Here is a 16116-nt window from a genome sequence, read left to right as displayed (position 1 = left end):
CATCAGAGGAGTAGGCTATTCATCTCCTTGAGCCTGTTCCACCATTTAGTTAGATCATGGTTAATGTGTACTTCAACTCAATGTTCCTTTACATCATTACCCAATAAACATCCATCGTTCTTGAAAATTTCCATTAACCCAGCATTCACAGCCTTTTAGGGGAGTAAGTTCCAGATTTCCACCACCCAAAATGGATTATCTGCTCTTATTCTTTATTCCCTCACTCGAGGAAATATTGGTTCCGTATCTTTTGAATTCCTTTTATCATCCCTCAACCTTCTAAACTTCAAAGGAGTACAAGCCTAGCCATCACTGTCATGAATACGCGCTGTACTCTTTCAAGGCGAGTGTATCTTTTCTGAGGTGCGGTACCCACAACTGCACCCACTATCCAGATGGGGTGTGACGAAGGCTTTGTACAAATAAAGCATCTCTTCCTTTCGGATCACTTTTTGTACTTGTGCACTAGTTTTGTGACTTGTGTCCATGAATGTCTAAATCCCAGTGCTTCTCTGCAGCTCCTATTCTTTCAATATTCCAAGTTGTGATCCTTGGATCTGAAGTGGATGACTTTGGGCTCTTTCTGTTCTGTCCCCTCCCTGCCTTCATCGAATGCTGTTTGCCATAGTTTTGTCCGCCCATGGAAACTCACCCCATCCACCTCCTGCCAGAGCTCAGCCTGCGTCAATGTGTTTTGGATTCCTGTAACATAACCACTCTGCCTGGTTTGATATAATTTCTCTTCAATAATTGCGCTGAAATGTCTCTGGCTTCCCTTATTGAATAGTCATCTCCACGTGAAGCAGAACAAAATCATTACTTGATTGTCAGTAACTTGCACTCCCTTCTTCCCACCCACCCCAGACTTTGGGTGTTTTGTAAAAAACTTACCAGTTCATCCCATCAGGGCCCCACGCATAACTGTCAGCCACTGTAGCGTGATGTGGAAATGTGTTAAGCATCTCACTAAATGACAGTCCATAACTGCTTCTTAGCCCCATGATTGTCTTTTATGTCCTCCAGTGTTTTAAATATGAATGTCCAGCATTACAATAGAGGGGAAAACTTTTATGATGTAAACTACCAACTTTCCTGCTTAACGTGTCTCTCACTTAGAGTAATGTTATAAATGAAGACTTTATTGAACAATCCCTTTGGAATGCACACAGTATAATATGCATTGGCAAACATATCACAATACATGAGGGAGAAAAATTCTTGCTCTACATTGTCAGAGCTCCAAGAATCTGCCACACTTAAGAGGGCACACTATTCTCTCAGGTAACAGATGAATGTCTGAATGATGTAGTTGGAGTATATTGTAATTGTGCCAGGTCTAAAACTCATGGCAAGAGAACAGGAAGATGACCACTGCTTTTAAGTATCTTTCAAAAAAAGTACAAACAAAGTGGTTTGTTAAATTGATAGTTAAGCTCTATACAGCATTTACTCGCAGGCAGAACATCACCAAGTGACAAGATAATTAGTGCAAATGTAAAAATGGTTACAAGAAGTAGTCATGCTGTTTAATTCCAGGACTGACCCGCCAGTGTGCATTGCAATGCAGTTATTGACAATGCCTGCATTAATTGTTCATGTAGAAAACCTCTGAGTAAATCCTTGCTCTAATCTTCAAACTCGTATCTCCAGATGGTAATGTCCCCATCATCACTGCATGATGCCAAAAGCCCTGCTTGCTTTGGGTTCCACGACACACAGTTGACATCCTGAGTGTGCGCTTTTGGAATGTGGGCCATGAGTGAAAACGTTGGTTGGTGTGGGTCTGAGCCAGGGTCCTCCTCAAATATCCTGATTGCGTCATCACCACATGCAGTAGCTACAGCATCAGTTATATGACACCTGAAAATAATGATAAAGTGAATGTCCAGATAGTGTTTCAAAAAGTCAAATCCAACACTTGGGCACTTTGGCCAATGTCAGATACCAGGGCAATCCTGAAAGTCATTGAAAATCTCATTCCAAATTCTGTTAGATCAAAACTGCTGCTCCAAGTACACAGTGGTGCACAGACACACCATGACTATACTAACATGAACTGCTGCAGTATGAAACAAACACATTAAAAGCAAGCAAGTGATGCTTAATATTTATAAAACAGTGATTGGGCCTCATCTGGAGTACTGTTCAATGCTGGAACCACACTTTTGGAAGAATGTCAAGACCTCAAGGTTATGCGCAGGATTTACTACAATGTTATGAGGGATGAGGTCACATGAACAGATTGGAGAAGCTGAGATTGTTGTAGAGAAAAGGCCCAACAAGATTTGATGGAGGTGTGAAAAATCAAGGGTTTCAATAGAGTAAATAAGAAACTGTTTCCTGTGGCAAAACAATGAGTAATCAGAAGACACAGATTTTAGGTGATTAACAAAAACCACCAGAGGCGAGAAATTGAAACTTTAAAAAAAAAATACTTTGAGTTGTCATCGAAAACACGCTGCCTGATAGGTTGGTGGCAAAAAATTGAACAGTAACAACTGAATACGTAAAGAAATAAAGACTTGTATTTATATCAATTTATATAAACACCTTTCACGACCATTGGACGTTTTAAAGTGTTTACAGCCAATTAATTACTTTGTTTTGAAGTGTCATCTCTGTTGTAATGCAGTGAATGTAATGGGGGAAAATTACAGTTCTGGAAAGAGCAGCGGAATGGGATTATGTGGATAGTTTTATCAAAGAGAGCCAGAAGAGACATGATGGGCCAAATGGCCTCCTGCGATGCATCATTGTATGAGAAGTCTACTTCCACATACCAGTTGAAGCAGAGTAATGTTTACGTTATAATCATGAAAGGTTTCCACATGGAAATGGGGATCTGTCCACTTGATGGGGTACCAGCAGAATGATGATTTCATCTTACCAGGAGATGTCATAGATGGGGCGAGTGTGGAAGCCAGATAGAGTGCAGATGCACTTCCAAGATCGATCTGAGCCACTGCATACCACACCTGCGCCAAAAAGAAAACCACTTAGCATGTCAAATTGAGGCCGACTTCCATTGTACAAGGCATCAGAATGTCATAGAATCTTGTGCTTCAAGGAAAACAAAGAAAATATTTTTGTGTTTCTGACAGAATCTTATTTGCCTGAAACAAAACATGCCTTTTATCAGACTACATTTTAGCATCAGTTATCTCATCTGCTCCCTCCAATCTAAATAAAATAGCCAGCCAACAGGCTAACACTTGCATTACTAATGATGCAAAGATCTGCTCTTCATGTTGCTACATCATTTTGTCAGTTGCTCGGGTGCTTCACCCTTCTGAACATTGACTCAAACATCACCTTAACTGTGACCTGGTTAGTGGTGGCAGAACCAGTTGAAATTTTAATGTCCAGTCTTTTAAAAAGCGACTATACTTTTTACTTAAGAACTGAAAAGGAGCTGGAGTTGGTGGAAGGTTCAATGATGGGAATAGCAACATATAAACTTGTATGACATATATTTGTAAAACAGGCTTCGATATCAGGATAAGGCTATCTCGGCTATTGTGAACGCTGGACTGTGCAGTCTGGTGATATTTTAAAAACTGTTCTTTAATGCACTGTAAAATGGACATTTGGAGGAGACATGCGTCCTCACCAATTCTGCCCAGAGACAAGTCTTGGTTACCATGGAAACAAGGAACCCAGATCAAACACCCTTTTGCAAGGAGAGTGCGAGGTTGTACCACTGAAAGGACAGTGAGTTTCACTCTCTGACCCTCAGATGTTAAACACAGAGACGGACTCTAAAATGCAAATTTGAGTTGCAATGGTGAGCACCTGGTAACAAAGGAAGATGCAGGTGGTTTTGCTATGGTTTGACTTATGGTCTCTGAGAACTGTAAAAGGCAAATGACAATTTAGGTCTGGCAGGCTGAAAGGAAAAAGGAAGACCAGCAAGCAGAGCTGTGCAGCCAAAACAGAGAGCGAGAGAAACAGCTGCTCTCAGATCAGCGGTACAGTAAAAGGCGAAGATTTGAGCCCAGTTCAAAAGTCGAGGTTTCGAGAGAAGGAAAGACCAATAGGGTCAGCAGAGGTTGCCTCACTAACCGAATGTGTTGTGAAGAAGCGAGTGAAGAGGAAGTGGGCTTTGATGAGGACAGTGTGAGATCCAACCCTTTGTAACTGGGAGGAGTGTGGGTCTTTTAAATGCAAGGACACCATTTTGACGAGAAGATTAATGTATAAATGAGGTGTGGGGTATGAGTGTTCATAACTTCAGGGGAAGTACCGTTCTCTGTAATTTAGTGTATTCGCTACATACCCAGTACTGTTTAGTTAGAGTAGAAATCTTGACAAGTAATTCTTTAATTGGTCTGGGGAGTTCACATCTCTTTTTTTACAAAAATTAAACGGTCTTCATTGAGGTCGTAACACGACCTCGACCAAATGGGTCTTAGTTTAACCTTTGGTGTGGGCAACTCAAAAATAAAAGGGCTTCACTGGGCCCGGTTCAGCTTCTTTACCTTGTTCGTTGCCAGGTCTGTATGCTTTCCAGATTTTCACAGTTTTGTCGTCGCTGCAAGATACCAAGTGTTCCCCTGTTTTATCAAAAGCAATGCTCCAAACTGTAGACTCATGACCTTCAAGAGTGTTGACACAGACCCAGTCATCATCCTCCTCCTTGTACAATTTTATGCTGTTATCATAACTTCCAGAAGCCAGAAGCTAGTGTACAGAATTCAGAAACAGACATTAAAAAGCTAACAATTATGGACATATTATCTTGCCGACATTGCATCATACCTTGGCTTTCAACATTGTATTACAATACATATCCAATCTCCTGCCATGAGGGAAGTAGGACTGTGTGTAATGTAGATGTGGTGGCTCATTCACTCTAAATTTGACTATTCTAATGCACTTCTGACTTATTTCCCACATTCTGCACTCGGTAAACTTGAGGTCATCCAGAACTCTGCTTTCAGTGTCTTAACTCGCACCAAATCCTGTTCCCCTATCTATCACCCTGGTGCTCGCGAATCGACGTTGGGTCCAGGTCAACGAACGTCTTGATTTTAACATTCTCATCCTTGTTTTCAAATCCTTCCATGCCCTTGCACCCCCCGCCCCCACCAGCTCACGATCTCTGTATTTTCCGCCAGCCCCACAACCATCAGAGATATCTGCCCTCCTCTAATTCTGGGCTCTTGAGCATTCTGATTTTAGTCGCTCCACCGTTGGTGGCCATGCCTTCAGTTGCCGAGGCCCGAAGCTCTGGCATACTCTCCCTACACCTCTCTGCCCTTGCCTTCCTCCTTAAAACTTACTTATTTGAGCAAGATTTTGGTCTTCTAACCTAATATCTCTATGTGGCTCGGTATCATATTTTGTTTTATAATGCTCCTGTGAAGCATTTTGAGATATTTTATTCCATTTAAGGCTCTAAATCAATCTAAGTATATTTCCTTGGAAATGCTTACCTCTCCATTTGGGTGCCAGATTACATGTTTGACATCCTGAGTATGAGCATTCAGTACACTCACGCACTCGTAATCATCTTCCTCATCCACTATAATACAAATTAGAGAAGTCAGCAACAGTTTGACAGCAACCCCTGTGACTGAGCTGTTCTGCCTCAGTAAAGCAAGTTACTAATTTAGGAATATCAGAGTTGGTATCCACATTGCTCATAAAACATACATGGCGTTTTGTTTTATTAGTGGTCTTTAACTGCCATAATTTCTGTCTTCTTGAACACATTTGCTTTTACATCTTTATAAGCATTTTTGGTGAGAAGATCTGTATGATTACACCGGACCAGGAATCGGTCCTTCAGCCCCTTGAGCTTGTTCTGTCATTCAATCAGATCATGTTTGATCGGTATGTCAATCCATTCACCCAACCTAGATCCATATTCCTCAACACCCTTAACTCACAAAAATCTATTAATATCTGTCTTGGGGTGGAGGAAGTTCCTGATTTACAGTAGTGTGTGAGAAAATGTTATTCCCAATCTGACTCCTAAAGGATCTGACCAGCATAACTTGCTCATATTTCAGACCCCGCAAGATGGCTGCCAAAATTCCATTCGCTTTTCTCTTTTTTTGCACCTGTGTACTAGCTTTTAGTGATTGGTATACATGTACATCCAATTCCTTTGATCCTCCACAGTTCTTGGTCTCTGACGGTTTAGAAAATATTCTAATTTGTCATTCTTGGATCCAAAGTGGATGACCTCGTACTTCCCCACTTTGAAGTTCATCTGCTACCATTTTGTCCACTCGTGTTATCTGACTATTTCCCTTTGCTACTTGCTATGTGGGAAAGAACGATAGGGCACAGATTTAAAGCGACTGGCAAAAGAAGTTAAAAACAACATTAAAACTTTTTCACACAGCAAGTGGTTAGGAACTGGAACGCACTGCCTGAGCGTGTGGTGGAGGCAGTTTCAATCGAGGCATTCAAAAGGGAATTAGACTGTTATCTGAAAAGGAAGAATGTGCCGGGTTATGGGAAGGAATTGCATGAGGTGAATTGCTCATTCGGATAGCTGGTGCAGACACAACAGGCCAAATGGCTTCCTTCTGTGCTGCAACAATTCTGTGATACATATCTTACTGCATCTTTTATTTGCTATCATCGGCAGATTATACAACTCTTTATCCAAATCACTGATACAGATGGTGACCTGCAGGGCTCACTGGCCCTGACGAGAAAATGTCCCACCATATCCAACTTACACAATTTTATTTCTCAGGTTCTTCACAGGCAGATTTTTTTTTGAAGAGAACGTACTTATGTCAAATATTCTCTCACCTTCCCAAACCCACACACTTTTATCCCGGCTGCATGTTGCTAGGAGACTACCAGATGGAGCCCAGGCGACAGACTTCACTTCATTCTCATGTCCTTCGAGAGTTGTCAAAAGCTGTCAAAAGACGACACTGGGCCTGAGTATCTAATAATCAGACCCCGTACAGGATCTACTACAGTGACCAGTTGAGAGAAAAACCAACATAATATCGGAATAAACACATTTAGCTAAAACGCCGCCGCCTTGTATGATACGAAACTTATTTTATTTTAGAGATACGGCACTGAAACAGGCCCTTCGGCCCACCGTGTCTGTGCTGACCATCAACCACCCATTCATACTAATCCTACATTAATCCCATATTCCTACCACATCCCCACCTTCCCTCAATTCCCCTACCACCTACCTACACTAGGGGCAATTTACAATGGCCAATTTGACTTATGTCAAATTGATCCGTCATTGCCAGAACTATACTCACCAGTAATATGAAAATGCTCTCTGCGAGACAATTTTTGGAAGGGCAGAATCCAGAATTGAGCTGCTGAGTGTCTTTTTTTACTTAAGCACATCATGTCAACGTTTTGCGTCAGTGAAATACTCGTGATGGGTCTGCTCCTGGGTCAAATTTACCACTTGAGCAGCCTCAACGAAATCAACCCCTTCCTCCCCTGAACATCCAGGGGTACAGACAGAGTGTCTCAGCTGAAGGAAGGAGGTGGAAGGGCACTGACTCAGCCTGGCTCAGGTCCTGCTAAGGGGACCACAACATCGCACCCCCAGCCCCCAGCCTTTCCCCTCTCAGCCTGGGCATCCAATTAGTGGTGCGCTACCTCAAATCCGTCCTCCTTTTTCCTCCAGATGCAGGTGGTGGCATCGAAGCTGACCGAAGCCAGGTAGTGACCGCAGGGCGACCAGGAGACCTTCCGCACGGTCCGCTGGTGCCCGTCTTCCAGCAGGCACTTGCACAGCCAGGAGACACCTGGAAAAGAGACGGTCAGAGTCAGTCAAGTGGATCCAGGCCCCATAGCACTAGGCCCCGCCCCTTGAACCGAGAACCCGCTCGCACCTTCTCTGGCCCAAATGCGCACAGTCCGATCGCCTCCGCAGGAAGCCAACAGCGCGCCGGAGGAACTCCAGGCCACATGCCAGGCCCGGGAATCGGGATGCGCTGAGAAGCGGGACTCGAGCACCAGCCGCCGCTTCATCGCCGCGCTGGTTACAAGCCCCACCTCCGTCCCTGATTGGCTGAGGGATCAGCCCGAGGCCAACACCGATTGGTGACTGCCGCCGTCAATCAGGAAATGAGGCGACCAATCACAAACCCGCTGTCGCGAAAAGTCGCTGGCGTCATTTCCGCTCTCGGCATTGTCCGTTCCGGTGGGGGCAGGCGATCGCGCGCGGCAGGAAGGCCGATTTTTTTTTAAAATTATTAGTCGGCTTAAATCGTGGTTTCGGCGATTTGTCGCTTGCGCGCGGAGACGGGACGGGAAGGAGAATGTACGGACCCGCGGGAGGCGGTCTGTCAGGATCGCGCAGGCGGTCCGGCGCCGGAGGCGCGCATCCCAAACACACCGAGCGGAGTCTGGCGTCGGCGGTGCCGGGCGCGCTCTCGGTGACCGCGCTGTGCACGGCGCTGGCGGAACCGGCCTGGCTGCGCGCCCACGGGGGTACGTGCCCGCGGCAGGAGCTCGGGGTCGCGGATGTGCTGGGACGCCTGGACTCGGCTCTACTGGGAGGTAATGGAAACGGGCAGGGCTCGGTTTGGCCTCAGTGCTCTTGGGTAGTGGAGGAATGCAGTCAGAACTCCCACTTGTGATCACTGGCCTCAGGCTAAAACTTGTCTTTGTGGTGGAGCATCCAGCTTGTTCATGATGTGTTTCGCTCTAGCTCCATGTTTGCCCAAACTCATGGTTCAGGCTCCAGGGCGTTTCAAACCTTCACCTGGCGATTTGTTCAAATAATAAACTTACATTTGTATAGTGCCTTTCACGATTCCCGGACCTTGTCATGCAGTCACTGTGTTAATGTCGGAAACGAAGCAGCCAATTTCCGCACAGCAAGTTCCCTTAAACAGCGGTGTGATAATGACCGATAATCTATTTTTGTAATGTTGGTTAAGGCTAGATATTGGCCAGGAAACTGGGGATAACTGCCCTGCTCTTCTCCAAAATAGTGGAATGGGATCTTTTACATCCAATTGAGAGGACAGACGGGGCCTCTGTTTCACATCACCTCTGACAGTGTGTCACTCCTTCCCTACTGTACTGTCAGTCTTGACTTTTTTGTGTATTCGAGTCCTCCTTTAAGAGTGCTGCCAACAGAGCCACAGCGAACCACATGTTGCCACGTGAATCCCTGCTTTCAGGAGAGGTGGGGAGAAATTGTTTTCCACATTGGATTGGAATAAATAATTCCTAAATTCATAATTACTTCACGTACTTAATTTTGAAAGTAATAGGTAAAAACAGTAGAGACAGTTCATTTTTGAAATTGTTTTTGTTGATGCTTGCATGACGTTTTGAATTCTGTTTATTTTTTCCTGACTGCTGTCTAATGTGTCAAGAAGTATGAAATTTACCCCCATCCTCACTCTCTGCAGATTATTGTATGAACCCTCAGACTGTGCTCCTGCTGCGGGTTATTGGTGCCTTCTGTTTCCTGGGAATCCTTTGCAGTTTGTCTGCCTTTCTACTTGATGTGTTTGGACCAAAACATCCAGCGTTGAAGATTACCCGCAGATATGCATTTGCTCATATTCTCACAGGTACGTCAAAGTGAAACTAGATGGGCCGAAATCTGTTTGGAATCTGGGTGTGGCTTTATTTTGAATCCTTTCACAATCACTTTGAAAGTCACTTGAGAAATGATGAGTAGTACAGCTTATTTTATTCTAGATCACATGGCAGGAAGCCTTTTTTTTAGTTAAACAAACAGTACAGAGGCACAGATTTTCCACTCACTTAGTTGCTACTTCAGCTATGCTGATGGGAGGAGGCGCAAGATCAGGGGGCCCCTTACATTGCCACAAAGAAAAAGTTCTTTGTTCTGCTCATGTTTGCATGTTGGAGGGTCTTCCCTTTATCTTTCAGAACAATTGCAAAAGTTGGCTAAGTTTGCGGTCTGATTGTGTTGCCATCTTTTTGCGTCGAGGACCATTTGACCTATTGTGGGAATTCCCAGAGATTTGTCCTGGCACGTGCCCTTCTTGCTCCACTCACTGGCTTTCTTTGTTCTTAACAGTTCTTCAGTGTGCCACAGTGATTGGGTTCTGTTACTGGGCATCAGAGCTGATCCTAGCACTTCAGCAGCAGCACAAGAAATACCATGGCTCCCGTGTCTACGTGACCTTTGCAGTTAGCTTTTACTTGGTAGCGGGAGCTGGAGGAGCATCCATCTTGGCAACAGCTGCTAACCTGCTGCGGCACTACCCAACAGAGGAAGAGGAACAAGCACTGGAACTGCTGTCAGAGATGGAAGAGAACGAACCGTACCCAGTGGAATATGAGATCGTCAACCAGTTCCAGCCTCCCCCTGCGTACACACCCTGAGTATCAGGATACATCACTATTTTCTCATCTTAAATCTCACTTCACTTGACTCTTTGAACTTGTCCCCTCTTTTCAGTGGAATTCTTCATCCAGAGCAGCTACCTCCAACCCCTCTTCATCCTTGCAACTCAGGTCAGCTATGTATTGGGGGCAAGTAGTCATCCCCAAAGCTACAAGTCTCTTGGTTGCTGTCCTCACTTGTCCTGAGGGGGTTGGAGTTCTCTTCTCTACCATGTCACCATACTTTATAAAGAGGCAGTATCTTTTTAACCTGCAAAGGCTGAATTTGAACATGTGTAAAAATTAAACATTTTTATAAAGATTTTTTTAAAGTTTTCTCTTTCACAGTGCTTTAAATAAACTAGAATCATGTGGTGTTTATATTCCATTAATAGCTACACTTCACAAAGCAGTTTGTATCATTTAAGTGGAATTTATAAAGACTTTTTAACAAGTTCAGATTCTTTTGAAAGGTTGATATGTGGATATTTTCTTTCCATGATTATATGTTGCAAGATACATGCCACAGTGAAAAGGATACTGTCTCTAAACCTTTCTCGCTCTCACTAAGCTTTACTCCTCATCGTTCACTCACTCACTGATGTATTTCTCACTTTCCTGACTTTCCTCTGGGGAATATCTTCCATTCCTTCAGTCAGAAAAATGCCAGCACTGAGCTCGGGGAGGCTCCTGGCAATTTGTAAAGGGGGCAGGGGTGGTTTACAGCTATTCACTATGAATTTGTCTAATTTTTCAGTATGTCGAGCTGTGGAACTGAACAGTTGGGATTATTTAAAATTTAAAGTTTACTACTGGCATTACTGGAAGTCGTTACCCTTCCCTACTGTCACTTTGTAATAGAGGAAGAAAGCACTTTATCAGATTGAAGGTAGTACTGTGGTTAGCTTTTCGACTGATAAAACAAAACAACTTGAATTCATATAATTAATGTTGTGAATCATCACAAGCCACTTCACAGGAGTGTAATCAGACAGAATTTGACTCTGAGCCACTTAAGGATATATTCGGACGGGTAAGTAAAAGCTTGGTCAAAAAGGTAGGTTTTAAGAAGCATCTTAAAGGAGAAGTTTAGGGAGGGAATTCCAGACTTTCCCATTCCAAGGCTGTAGCAACCCTGTTTCTCACACTCAAATTTACAAACATCAGTTGGCGTAAGGAATAGCAACAGTTTCACTGTCAACCAATTGTAGGTTCTGACAACTGTTCAAGGTGATTGCATTCAGTGAAACATTGAACTGCAGTATGTAGACACAATGGCACCATTGGATAAAATCAGTATTGATGACTCACCAACGTTTTATTAGTCAGTTGGATGAGTATAAAACTTTAACATGGGGCTTCTTGTCACCTGTTTGATCAGTTGAGTACACAAGGTGAACATTTTATTTTGGAACTACAACAAAACCATGGCAGCTGATCATGTCACGACAATTGTTTTCCACTGTGGTTGAGCCTAGTTTTCATGAAGTTGGATATCCATCGCCCTGTGTATTCCTGTCTTGATCGAGAAGACAGTCTGCTATTCTGTTAGTATGAGACAGTGTGGCCATGAAATTGCAATGCCCTCATTCCCATAAGAAATTTTTTTATTGTTAGATTTCGGGAGACAACATGCCCTGTCTTGACATTTGTCGTAGCTGCGAGTGAGAGGTCACTCCAGGGATGTGCCGCACTAGTTGATGTACCAAACGAAACCTGTTTGTTAATGAAAAATGTGTAGACTTATCCACAGCCAGTCAGTGGGGCATGATCTGTCTGTTCCTTCCAGAAGTATTTTATCATTGCTTTTTTTCAGATTCTTTCTTCTCTCACTGTGTAAAACTAGAGACTGATAACTAGAAGCAACTGCCAGGTCCTGAAATGGGAAAGGGTGAGCTTTTTGTTGCTTGGCTCCTGCATGTTACTCCCAAATTGTTCTCTTTTCGTCCAGTCCCTGCAGGCACTTTAAACATTGGAAGGTGGGAGGGTGAACAGAAAAAGGTGCACTTGTGAGAAAAATTGGATTCAACACATGAAACCAAAATGCCCTCAGGATGCCTTAAGTTCTGGATGGAACAAAGCTCTCTGCAATCACTGACAACAGAAACACAATTAGATATGGAAGTGCCAGTATCAACGGAGGGCTGATGAGTTATTTTGCAATACCACGGTATCGATTTTCCAGACAGCAGCATCAGTCTATCCCTGACTCGAGGAGACAGTGTTTTTAACGTTTCCCATGACATTCTAAAGAACAAAGTAGTCAGTCTTCTCATTATTGGAAGAATAACTTATCTATATTTTAAAAATGTATAGAAGTGGTGCCAAATCCTATGCATGCTGTCTGCTAAATCAATGCATCAGGGACTACAGCAAATATAACATGAATTCTACTCTGGATTGGTTGAAGTCTCTGTCTGTATACTTGATGACTTGTAATAAATGTTGAATGACAAGCCAAGAAGGAGTGACACCTGTCAGTACAAGGAACTAATATCTGCAAATCCCATGCCTATACTGTGTTGATTTATAAACGTTTGTTTTAGGAAGAAAAGTGTTCAAACTAGAAATTTGGAAGGCTCCTTTAAACCTTCCATTTGAAATCTCCTGGCCCTGGTGGCTATCTGCAGGTCCAGTTTGGATGCAGCTTATGGGGCTGGTCGCTCTGCCTACCTCTGTCCTGCAGCTTTGTCTGTTCGGCTCTGATATGTGGTGTCTGCCCATCCGCTTGAGGCCTTTTGCAACTGGTGGCCACTGGAGGGCATTATATAACTTAAGTTTCCTTTTTTCATTATTTGGGTTTCGATTGGTTGTGCTCCTTGTGGGTAGCGAGAGAAATGGCTCATTTCAAGTCTGAACACAAACTGCTAGTTGTTTTCTCATGGTAGAATATGGTTCTAACTGGAAGTGTTATTACATTGACTTTTAACTGAAGTAATGTAGATGGGAAAGATTGTGTGGAATTTTTGTGGAAATTATACCTCCAAGAGGAGCACACATGAATGAACAAACTCTCTTTGATATGGCACCTTTCATAACCTCAGCAAGTGCCATAGCTCTTTACAGCCAGTAAAGTTAGTGAAGTGTAGTTGCTGTTCTAGTACAGAGAAATGCATGCAATTTGAGCACAGCAACAAGAAAATGATTATATCTTGATTGTGGAAATGTTGGCCGGGACACCAGGGAGAACGCCCTGCTCTTGGAAAAGTGCCTGAAATGGCAGACAGTGACTGCGTTCAATCACCTTTTGAGCCATTGATTTTACATCAAATTATTTATTTTAAATCCTTAACTCCAGATGATAAGGTGCAGTAGGAATACATTATGAATAAGTCATCGGCCGGGACTAATGATCGGGAGACGTGAGTTTAAATCCCACTACGACAGCTGGGGAAATTGAGCTCATTGAATAAATCTGGAGTAAAAAGCTAATGGTGATCATACGACAACTGGATTGTCGTAAAAGCCCAACTGTTTTATTAATGTCTTTTCGGGAAGGAAAGCTGTCTTCACTGACCCAGTTTGGCCTATATGTGACTCCAGACCCACAGCATTGTGGTTGAATCTTAACTGGCCGGTGAAGCATTCAATTGTCATGAAAGCAGCTCACCACCACCTTCTCACGGGAAATTAAGGATTGGCAATAAATACTGGCCTTGCTAGCATTGTTCACATTCTATCAATGAATTTAAAAAACTTTATTCGATTCGTATAACCAATACACAAGCTAAAATAAAAGTTTTAAAAAAGTATTGAAATGACAGGATACATAATAGGTACAAATATTTAATGTATTTATCCAAAAGACCTCACTGTTCTATTAGAAAGGGTGTTTATTATTTATAATAAATTTCAAGCATAATTTCAGGGCTGCTAAGTTCTGGTCAGGTTTTCAGGAATACATTCTTTGCACAAGTGAGGAGAGACTCTGCCTCAGAAAGGCAACGATGAGATGAGGTTATAGCTACGACACGAGGCTTGTAATAATTGTAATAAGGAAATATTTACAACTATGTACAGTCCCTTCAACCATCGTTTACAATTTTGTACAGTCAGGATGTCTTCACATTCCTTGTTTGATGACAACATCAGACAAATCTTCCTTTCCTTCAATTGCAAGATTCTGTAAGATAATAAAACACTTTTAAACATACAACCTAACCTCCTCAGACCTCCACCTGGTCACGTGCCTTTTCTAGTACACCAGCCTCCATGAAACCTAACTGTGATCCTGTGCTCAACCTCACAGGTGCCCTGGTTGTCCAGTCTGTTATCAACAGGTTGTAAAGGATAAACTCTGGTATTCAGCTTTTAGCTCGATGATGCTCAGTTGCTCTTTAAAAACTTCGTGAAATAATGCTGTGTACATACCTTTTCATTGGCCAAGTGCAGCAAACAGGCAAACGCCATGGGAACTGACAGGTTCTTTGCCATTGTACTGGGCAATCTGTTGACATAGTAAGAGTACTAATTGGCCACAAACATTCGTAAGACTACATATGTACACAGGTATGAGGAACCGTAGCATAGTGGTAATGTTACTAGTAATCCAGAGGCCTGGACTAATGTTCCAGAGACATGAGTTCAGATTCCACAGCTGGAGTAATTTAAATTTAATTAATCTGCAATTATAAAGCTAGTTTCAACAATGATAATGAAAATACTGGATTGTCAAAAACCTATCTGCTTCACTAATGTCCTTTGAGGAAAGAAATCTGCTGTCCTTAACCGGTCTTACCTACATGTGACTCCATACCTACAACAATGTGGTTGATTCTGAACTGTCCTTTGAAATGGCTGAGGAAGCTGCTCAGCTATATCCAATCTTTCCAGTAAAGTCGAAGGCAAATAAAACCAAGCGGACCACCTGGCATTGAACTTGGCACAGGATTATGACAAAGGCACACCCTGCCCAGTTGACCCTGCAAAGTCCTCACTAACATCTGGGGAATATAACCTCTACATCGAGAAGAACAAGGGCAGCAGCAGCATGAGAACACCACTACTTGCAAGTTTCCCTCCAAGTCACATATGATCCTAATATGGAAATACATCGCCGTTCCATCACTATCGCTGGGTTAAAATCCTGGAACTCCCCACTGAAAAGCACTGGGGATGCACCTACACTATCCAAATTGCAGCAGTTTAAGAAGGTAGCTCACCACCACCTCCTCAAAGGCATTAGTGATGGGCAATAAATGCTGGCCTTGCCACCTACGCTCACATCCCATGAATGAATCAAAAAAATTAAGCTGGCTGTTCTTCATAGCAAAACTGGGAACCTGTCGGGTATGTTGGAGATTGTATCCCGAAAGAAGTTACCAACTGGATCATTCAGCATCAATATTTGAAGATTTGAGAAAGAGAAGGGGAGTGGCACTAACTGCATTGCTCTTAAAGAGCCAGTTTAGAATTGATAGGCAGAATGGCTGCCTCCTGTGCTGTACCATTCTATGATTCTAAACATTTGAAGAATTAATTCTAAAATAAATAACAATTCTTTATTCAAGTATAAGATGAACATATTCTTGGTGGCTGACTGAACAGAGGTAGCATACTCTTATTGGTAGGGCAGTCCACACAAGATAAAGAAACAAACCTTTCAAACAGATTCTTGGTGATAGTTTTGAAGCTTTGCTGTCCTTTCACTGTTATTACGTCGCCTTGCAGCTCCTCAGCCATCTTATTCTGTTCAATAAAAAGAAAAGACTTGTATTAATATTACAACTTTCACAACCTCAGATACCCACAACACTTTACAGCTGATGCAATTTTGAATCGTAGTCACATTTGTAA

At 42.9% G+C, this 16116-nt stretch overlaps 3 protein-coding genes across 5 annotated transcripts in view; 1 reads left to right on the top strand and 2 right to left on the bottom strand.

Moving 5' to 3' along the window:
• Window positions 1-1118: 1118 nt before the first annotated feature.
• ciao1 (cytosolic iron-sulfur assembly component 1) lies at window positions 1119-8016 on the bottom strand. Its single transcript, XM_068023020.1, has 7 exons — window positions 7839-8016; window positions 7603-7751; window positions 6772-6883; window positions 5436-5524; window positions 4479-4680; window positions 2888-2975; window positions 1119-1860 (listed from the first exon to the last, which is right to left on the bottom strand). The coding sequence occupies exons 1-7, from the start codon at window positions 7975-7977 to the stop codon at window positions 1626-1628; spliced, it is 1014 nt and encodes a 337-aa protein (XP_067879121.1). The 5' UTR covers window positions 7978-8016; the 3' UTR covers window positions 1119-1625.
• Window positions 8017-8126: 110 nt separating this feature from the next.
• tmem127 (transmembrane protein 127) lies at window positions 8127-11129 on the top strand. Its single transcript, XM_068023022.1, has 3 exons — window positions 8127-8508; window positions 9372-9536; window positions 10013-11129. Exons 1-3 carry the CDS (start codon window positions 8268-8270, stop codon window positions 10318-10320), a joined length of 714 nt encoding a protein of 237 aa, XP_067879123.1. The 5' UTR covers window positions 8127-8267; the 3' UTR covers window positions 10321-11129.
• A 2963-nt stretch (window positions 11130-14092) lies between these two features.
• Window positions 14093-16116, bottom strand: part of ncaph (non-SMC condensin I complex, subunit H) — a 43082-nt gene continuing 41058 nt past the window's right edge. For all 3 annotated transcript variants that reach the window (XM_068023017.1, XM_068023016.1, XM_068023019.1), the window contains exons 16-18: window positions 15920-16008; window positions 14692-14767; window positions 14093-14443 (exon numbers count right to left, since the gene is read on the bottom strand). In XM_068023017.1, the coding sequence (XP_067879118.1) occupies window positions 14384-14443; window positions 14692-14767; window positions 15920-16008 (225 nt within the window). In that variant the 3' untranslated portion in view covers window positions 14093-14383. The remainder of the gene's footprint in view (window positions 14444-14691; window positions 14768-15919; window positions 16009-16116) is intronic.

This window comes from Heterodontus francisci, chromosome 47, assembly GCF_036365525.1.
Source record: "Heterodontus francisci isolate sHetFra1 chromosome 47, sHetFra1.hap1, whole genome shotgun sequence".
Taxonomy (NCBI): domain Eukaryota; kingdom Metazoa; phylum Chordata; class Chondrichthyes; order Heterodontiformes; family Heterodontidae; genus Heterodontus; species Heterodontus francisci.
The sequence above is the reverse complement of the archived record's forward strand: the minus strand, read 5'-3'. Positions and strand labels throughout refer to the sequence as shown.